Source organism: Eimeria tenella, genomic scaffold, assembly GCF_000499545.2.
Source record: "Eimeria tenella Houghton genomic scaffold, Eth_scaff108, whole genome shotgun sequence".
NCBI lineage: Eukaryota > Apicomplexa > Conoidasida > Eucoccidiorida > Eimeriidae > Eimeria > Eimeria tenella.
The window spans coordinates 102,582-110,610 of record NW_013541470.1 but is presented as its reverse complement, the minus strand read 5'-3'; the positions used below and the strand labels follow the sequence as shown (position 1 = coordinate 110,610).

General features: G+C 54.5%; 2 protein-coding genes across 2 annotated transcripts in view; both read right to left on the bottom strand.

Moving 5' to 3' along the window:
- ETH_00027315 (uncharacterized protein) overlaps positions 1–625 on the bottom strand; it is a gene marked incomplete at both ends in the record, with an annotated part of 1,604 nt that extends 979 nt beyond the window's left edge. Inside the window, 2 exons of the mRNA XM_013372802.1 lie at positions 2–268; positions 395–625. Of these exons, the coding sequence (XP_013228256.1) occupies positions 2–268; positions 395–625 (498 nt within the window). The remainder of the gene's footprint in view (position 1; positions 269–394) is intronic.
- Positions 626–3,008: 2,383 nt separating this feature from the next.
- The window catches only part of ETH_00027310 (uncharacterized protein), a gene marked incomplete at both ends in the record, with an annotated part of 6,808 nt that continues 1,787 nt past the window's right edge, over positions 3,009–8,029 (bottom strand). Inside the window, 7 exons of the mRNA XM_013372801.1 lie at positions 3,009–3,203; positions 3,693–4,160; positions 4,457–4,774; positions 5,438–6,790; positions 7,054–7,307; positions 7,528–7,615; positions 7,839–8,003. Of these exons, the coding sequence (XP_013228255.1) occupies positions 3,009–3,203; positions 3,693–4,160; positions 4,457–4,774; positions 5,438–6,790; positions 7,054–7,307; positions 7,528–7,615; positions 7,839–8,003 (2,841 nt within the window). The remainder of the gene's footprint in view (positions 3,204–3,692; positions 4,161–4,456; positions 4,775–5,437; positions 6,791–7,053; positions 7,308–7,527; positions 7,616–7,838; positions 8,004–8,029) is intronic.

The following is an 8,029-nucleotide window of genomic DNA, read 5'->3' as shown; positions in this document are numbered from 1 at the left end:
GCAGCAGCAGCAGCTGCTGCTGCTGCTGCTGCCTGGCGAGCGGTGCTGCGCAGCTTTGGAGGGCCCCCATAGGGGGCCTCATGCAGGAACTGATGCTGCTGCTCTGGCGGCTGCTGCTCTTGCTGCTGCTCCTCTTGCTGCTGCTGCTCCTGCTGCTGCTGCTGCTGTGCTGCTCCTGCTGCTGCTGCTGCTGCAGCACGAGCAGCAGCAGGAGCAGCAGCAGCAAGGCGGTCAGCCGCAGCCGATGGAAGGGACGCCCGCAGATTTCCTGAACAGCAATTCCAAACCTTAAACCCTAAACCCTAGAGGCCCTAAACCCTTAACCGTCGAGCCTAAACCCTAACCGCCAAAAACCCTAAACCCTAAATCCTAGGCTTCAGAAGAAACTGCTTACCGAATTTGCTGCCAGCGACTTCTTGCTGCGCAAAGGAACAGGAGCTGCTGCTGCTGCAGCAGCAGGAGGCCCGTCGCTGTCGCTGCTGCTGCTGCTGCTGCTGCTGCTGTCCGCAGCAGTGGAGCGCTGGCTGCAGCTACCCCTGCTGCCGTTGCTGCTGCGCTCATTGTTGCTGCTGCCCGTGTTTTTGCTGCTGCTGCTTCTGTTGCTGCTGTCGCTGCGGGTGCTCATGGTGTCTGCTGCGGCATCAGCAGCTGCCGCTGCTGGAACAGCAGCAGCAGCTGCTGGCGCCTGTTTTGGAAGGCTTGTGCAGCAGCAGCAGCAGCAGCAGCAGCAACAGCAGCAGCAGCAGCAAAAGCCTTTGATCGACGGAAATCGATCTCTGCCGCAGCCGCCTTTGTGAGGCGCCTTTGCTGCGGCTCTTCGGTGGAATCGGCAAAACCCTGCAGCCTAAGGTTTGGGATCTAGGGTTTAGGGTTTAGGGTTTAGGGTTTAGGGTCTAGGGTTTAGGGTTTAGGCCTCGGCGTGCTCGCGGCTCCGTCTCGCGAGGCTCGCCGTCGCCCTGCTCCGTTTTTGCCTAGAAATCAAATTACGGGAGATTTCCTCAATTGAAAAGGGTTTAGGGTTTAGGGTTTAGGGTTTAGGGTTTAGGGTTTAGGGTTCAGGGCCCAGGGGGATCTGTTTCCTGGCCTCAGCGGTGCTCGGGGCCCTCAAGGCCCGAGTAGGCGAGCAGGAGCGGCGAGGGTTTAGGGTTTAGGGTTTAGGGTTTAGGGTTTTTAGCATCTGTTTTGCTAACTCTTTTCATTTCCAGCTCAGTTCAATTAAGTCTCGACTCAACAATTAGGGTAAAGAACGTGCTGCTGCTGCTGCTGCTGCTGCTCCCGCTGGTGCTGCTCCCGCTGCTGCTGCTGCTGCTGCGTTGTTGCTGCTGCAGCTGCAGCAGAAAAGCCCTACAAGCCACAATTAAATTACATTTTATATTTTAAAATCAATTCATTTCATTTTAGTTCAACTTGACCTGCTGCGACGCGGCTTTGCGCAGCAGTCGAAGAGCAGCAGCCAGAACTCGCGAGAGGCTTTGACATTTCCACAATTTGATGCATTTATTTGTTTTTTGATTATTATTTTCATTTTAATTTATCTTTAATTCATTTTAATTTTGTTTTGAGAGATCAGAGTCGCGCACGCGCTCCCGGTGGTTGCAGTGTACGTACAGTGTACGTACACTGCACTCTCGGCTGCAAACGAACGAAGTTGCGCTTTTATTGAATATCTTTCTGCCGCGTCATTTATTATAAATATTTATTAAAACAAACAAATAAATCCTGCAAATATATCTTATTTAGTTCAAGAATGGCGCAACAAATAAAAACTTTGCGTGCGCGCATCTTCAAGCCGGACTTGGAGAATTTCTTGAATTTTTCCTCTTGTTTGGACCTTCTAATTCTCCTCTTTGCTTCTTTTAAATTGCATTTTTGTTTTTTGAAATTCATAAATGCACTTTTGTCCTTTTTGCGTCTCTTTTGAGGCGCATGTGGACTAGACTTGAATTTGCAACAAAATGGTCTTTTCATTTTCTCTCTAAAGCCAAACTTCGGCGAAATTTTGGACTTTTGTTTACAAAAGCCTCAAAGCCAAAGGGCCGTTTAAATGGAAATACAAATTAAATGCAAATATAATTCGGAAATATAATGAAAAGAATTAAATACGTTTATAAAGCTTGCAAAAAAAAAGCTTTACATCACAGCTGCATGCATTGGACTGTATGTACACCTGCAGTGTATGCACGCCTGCATGCATGCATTCCGCTGTAACTACACCTGAAGGCTACACGCAGATTTAGTCAATTAAATGCTCCAGAAGACGAAAAAATGCCAGCAGCAACAGCAGCAGCAGCGGCAGCAGCAACGGCAGCAAATGGAAAATAAAAAGAAAAAGAAATCAAAAAAGAAAGAAAGAAGAAAAAAGGGAAATAAGAGTCTTTAGAGAAAGGCTTGCGCAAACAAACCGGCAAATAAATAAATGAACAATAAATAATAAACAACAGATAAATAATAAACTAATTAATTAATTAAAACATAAACAAATGCTAAATAAATAATGTCTAAATAAATAAATAACAAATTATAAATTATAAATAAATAAATAGCAAAGGATAAAGAGCTGCTTCATTAGCACTCCATTTTGCTTTTTTGTCTTTACCCAATTAATTACTATTAAGACTGTCTCTAGTAAATAAAAGAGCAGCAGCAAACCAAGTTTTCTGCTGCTGCAGCTGCTGCTGCTGCAGCAACAGCAGGGGCTGCAGGTGCACTGCCGCTGGTGCTACTGCAGCAGCAGCGCCTGTTGCAGCTGCACTGCCGCCGCTACTACTGCAACAGCAGCAGCTGTTGCAGCTACACTGCCGCTGCTGCTACTGCAGCAGCAGCAGCTGCTGCAGCTGCACTGCTGCCGCTGCAGCTGCACTGCTGCTGCTGCTGCTGCTGCTGGTTCTGCTGCAGCTGCACTGCTGCTGCTGCTTCTGCTGCTGCAGCTGCCCTGCCTTCTCCGCCGCTGCTTCCGCTGCCGCGCCGCCGCCCCGCCGCCGCTGCTGCTGCTGCTGCTGCTGCTGCAGTCACTTGGAGTGGAAGGGGAAGCGGGAGGCGTCTCCAACTGCTGCTTCTTCAACAGCAGCAACCCAGGGACTCTTCAAGCCGCATGCAGCCCCGCCGCCCCGCAGCTGACAAGGAAAAGCAAAACCCTGGCGGTCCACAGCAGTGGGAGAAGCCCTTATGTGCTTCACGCAGTCGCCGCCCACCAGGAAGTACCCCTGCAGCAGCAGCAGCAGCAGCAGCAGCAGCAGCAGGAGCGGCAGCGGCGGCGGGGGAGCGGTGCAGCAGCGGGGCAGGAGGGCAGCAGGTTGGCTAGGGGTTGTGTGGCTAGCTGGCAATAAAACAAAAAAGGCTATTCACTGGCAGGATCTAGGGCTTAGAGTTTAGGGTTTAGGGTTTAGGGTTTAGGGTTTAGGGTTTAGGGCTCGGCGATTCGGTTTGAAGTGCCAAGGCTGAGACTGTTGCTGCTAGTGCTGCTGCTGGTGCTGCGGCTGCTCCTGTGGCAGCTGTAACTACTGCTGCTTCTCCTATCTCTGGCTGCTGCTGCTGCTGCTGCATTTGCCACTGCTAGCTGTTTTGCTGCTGCTGCTGCTGCTGTTTGTGCCGCGACTAGCTTCGACGCTTCTACTGCTGCTTGGTCCCCTGCTCGCCTGCTTTCTCCGCTGCTGCTGCTGCTGCTGCTGCTCCTGCTGCAGCAGGGGACTCACGGCCTCGCAGGTGAAGGAGGGCTTGGCTTCTTTGTGGGCGACGCAGCTTTCAGCTTTTCCCATTTTGTTTTTTTCCAGAGAATATCCAACAGGACAAATGATTTGAACAGCAGCAAGTTCAGTCAAGACACAATGAACATTTCCCCAGTTTGTTGCTGCTGGCTTCTTGCCTTTCTTGCGGCTCTTTGCTGCTCCTGCTGCTGCTGCTCCTGCTGCTGCGCCGTCGCGGTCCCCCAGCAGCTCCTTCGGGTCCTGCGGCAGCGCGTGCTGCAGCTGGTAGCCCTCGGGGCAGGTGAGTTCTGCTGCTGCAGCAGCAGCACCAGTGCACAGCAGCAGCTGCGGGTCAAACAGCAAACCCTCGGGACAAGCAGCAGCAGCAGCAGCAACATGAGACACTTCGCAAAACCCGCTCGAGGGGTTAAACAGAAACTCCCCGCTGCACGTGGGCGTCGCCTCCACCACTTCGTGCTGCAGCAGCAACACGCAAACGCCCAGCTAGCTAGCTAGCTAGCTAGCTAAGGAGCTAGCTGGGTGGCTAGCTGGGTGGCTAGCTGGGTGGCTAGCTGGCTGGCTAGCTGGCTAGCGAGCTAGCTGGCTAGCTGATGCTGGCGCCTTCACAGCGTCAACTAGCTAGCTAGCCAGCTAGCTACCCGCTAGCTAGCCACCTGGCTAGCTAGCCGACTGGCCAGCTAGCCAGCTAGCCAGCTAGCCAGCTAGCTAGCTAGCTAGCTAGCCAGCTAGCTAGCTAGCTAGAAATGACTCACCCCCATGCAGGAGCCGTCGGGCTGCAGTTTGGCGCCGGAGATATCGCAGGAAGCCTGGGGGGGTTCTTTGAGGCTGCGCATGCATGTGGGGCCCCCGAAGCTAGCTGCTGCTGCTGCTGCTGCTGCTGCTGCTGCTGCTGCTGTGGGGAGGAAGGGGCCCTCCAGGGCCTTCCAGCTTTCTTCCTTGCCCCACTCTGAGCTCTGGCCCAGCTTGTGGGGCCCCACAAGCAGCAGCTCCTCAGGAGCAGCAGCAGCAGCAGCAGCAGCAGCAGCAGCAGCAGTCAAGGTGCTGCCGGGGGGACACTCAAGCCGCAGGGCCTCCATAGAAACAGTAACAGACTCGCACATTATATTGGGAGCAGCAGCAGCAGCAGCAGCTGCAGCAGCTGCAGCAGCAGCCTCTGGGGGGCTAGGGTTTAGGGGGCTAGGGTCTGGGGGACTAGGGTTTAGGGGATTAGGGTTTAGCGGATTAGGGTTTAGGGGATTAGGGTTTAGCTTTTCAGAAGCAATGAAGGGTTTAGGGTTTAGAGGGTCGGGGGGCATGAGAGGCTCTAGGGTTTCTAGAGGCGCGAATTTAGGGTTTAGGAGATTAGGGTTTAGGAGATTAGGGTTTAGGGAATTAGGGCTTAGGGCTTTAGGGTCTAGGGCTTTAGGGTTTAGGGTTTCAAGGCCCAGCTTGTCGTGGTCTAGTTTGCTGGCGGTTAGGAAATCGGGGTGTAGTTCCTCAAGGGCTAAAGTCCCCTTTTTAGGGTTTAGGCTAGGGTTTAGGCTAGGGTTTAGGCTAGGGTTTGGGAAATCAGGGTTTATTTTGCTGCTTTCGACTTCAGGGTTTGGGCTAGGGTTTAGGACTTCGCTGTGCACCTTATGAGGGTTTGGAAAAGGGTTTTTATCATTAGGGTTTAGGGTGTGAGGGGTTTTGAAATTAGGGTTTAGCTCAGGGCTGAGGCTGGGGTTTAGGCTAGGGTCTAGGGTTTGGAGGACTTTGTCCGCGCCGATCTTTTTGCTGCTGCTGCTGCTGCTGCCAGCAGCAGCAGCAGCAGCAGCAAAGGGGGCCCCTGCAGCAGCAAGCTGCCGCCTTGCGAGGCCCTGCGGGGGGGCCCAAACCCTTTTTTGCCATTCAGCTTTTTGTGTCTCTTTTGGATTTTCATTTTCTGGAATTTCTTTTTTTGTATCTTTTTTCTTTTCCTCCTTTTTGATTTCCTTTTCTGTCTCCTTTTTTGCTGCCTTTTGTGTCTCCTTTGCTGCTGCAGTTGTGTCCCTTTTGGTGTCTTTTTGCTGCGGGAGGTTTTTGCTTCTTGCTTCTGTCTTTGCTGCTGCTGCTGCTGCTGCTGCTTCTTTTGCTTTTGTGCCTTTTGCTTCTTTCTTTTCGGTTTCTTTTCTTTTTATTTCTTTCTTTTCTTCAATTTCTTTTCTTTTTATTTCTTTCTTTTCAACTTCTTTATTTGCTTCTTTAAAAGCCAGTGCATGCACTTTGCTGCTGCTGGCCAGCTGCGCAGCTCGGGGGTCCAGCAGGGGGGCCCCCCATTTGCTGCTGAGGGGCCCCCAGCCCTTTTTGCTGCTGCTGCTCTCCTCGTACGCCTCCCCTGCTGCTGCTGCTGCTGCTACTACTGCTGCTGCTGCTGCTGCCGCTGCTTTGTCGTCCTTTGTGTGGAGGGCCACTGGGTCCGGCAGCAGCACCTCTTCCAGCTGGACGCCCTTCCCTGCTGCTGCTGCTGCTGCTGCTGCTGCTGGGTCGTGCAGCCCTTTCTCGTGCTGCGGGAGGACGAGGAGGTCCCCGTCTTTGCCGTCCGCTGCAGCAGCAGGAGCAGCAGCAGCTGCAGCGGGGGGAGGCGCAGCAGCAGCAGCAGCAATGGTGTTTTGGTCCTCGGCGCACGCAAAGAAAGGCTCCTCAGTGACTTCTGCTGCGCATGCGTCTGCAGCAAGAGTTGGTGCTGCTGCTTTGGTGAGGTGGTGGTTGCTGCTGGGGGGACAAATGAAAGTGGGGGTTTTCTCTTGCAGACATTTTGCTGCTGCTGCATCATACTGCCAGCCCTCGGGGCAAACAGCCAGGGCTTTGCCCAGCAGCAGTTTGCTGCAGAGCTTCCTGCTGCTGTCGTACTTAAACCCCACGCGGCACTGCGGCTGCGGCTGCTGCTGCTGCCGCAGCACGCAGACTCCGTGCTGCAGCTGGAAGGGCGGCGCGCACGAGAGGTTGCCCGCAGTTTCTGTCTCCAGCACGCACAGCGGAGCAGCAGCAGCAGCAGCAGCAGCAGGAGCAGCAGCAGCAGGCAGGAACACGAAGCCCGGCGGGCAAGACAGAGTTGCTGCGCTCCGAGACCAACGCACGCAAGAGCCCTGCAGCAGGAGAAGCAAAAGGCACAGCGGCAGCTTTCGCCATTTGCTGCACCTCTTTAGTTCTTCAGCAAGGCACTTAGCTGCAGCAGCAGCAGCAGCAAAGGGCTGTAATCAGCTGCAGCAGCAGCAGCAGCAGCAGTAGCAGCACGTGACCACGCCCCGCTGCAGCAGCAGCCACAACGCGCCGCAACGCCGCCGCAGCAGCAGCCACCGCAGCAGCACAGCAGCAGCAGCAGCAGCAGCAGCAGCAGAGGCCTGCGGACGTCTTGAAGAGCGAATCCGTCGGGACAGAGGAAGACTGGCTGCTGCTGCTCTGTGAGTTCGCAGACTCCAGGTTGTGTTGCAGTGCCGCTGCTGCAGCTCCAAAGAGGGTTTTCTGCAACTTCTTTTCGACATGCTGCTGCTGCTGCTGCTGCTGCTGCTCCTTCCCCAAACACTGGGTAAAAGTCGGGGGGACACAGAGGCACTGGCTGAATCGCCGTGCGCCGCACGCAGCCCTTATCGTACGGCTCAAACCCTGCGCCCGCACGCCCCAGGGTTTAGGGTTTAGGGTTTAGGGTTTAGGGTTTGGGGTTTAGGGTTTTGGGGTGAGCAGGCGGCCCCTGCACCGGGCACGCGGAACGCCGCGGCGACGAGAAGGGTCTAGAGTTTGCGACAGTTCAGCGGTTTTAGGGCCTAGGGTTTAGGGTTTAGGGTTTACGGTTTAGGGTTTAGGGTTTAGGGTTTGGGGGCTTTACCCGAGGGGCAAACCCTCTCCGGCAAGACGGAGTCTGTCAAGACACAAGCGCCTTGTTGGTTTTGAAAAGAGCCGTAGGGGCAGACGACCTGAAGCCCCACAACTCAAACCCTCAGCCCCTAGGGTTTAGGGTTTAGGGTTTAGGGTTTAGGGTTTAGGGTTTGCAGACTCGCTACGGAGTTAACGACGCAGCGCGCAGGGCGTGGGCGCAGCCTGGGGCCTACAGCGCGCTCCCGACCCCGCGTCTGGCCCCAGCGCCCAGCGCACAGGGTCTAGGGTTTAGGGTTTAGGGTTTAGGGTTTAGGGTTTGACCTGGGGTTTGACGACGTGGACTTTGACGCACTCCCCCTCCATCATCTCAAACCCTACAGGACACGACAGCAAAATCTCCCCTGCCAGAGGCGGGTCGGAATGGAGGGTTTTCTTCCGCAGCAAAAGACTTTCTTGCTGCTGCTTGTGTGCTGCTGCTGCAGGTCCCTGCTGCAGCAGCTGCAGCAGCAAGC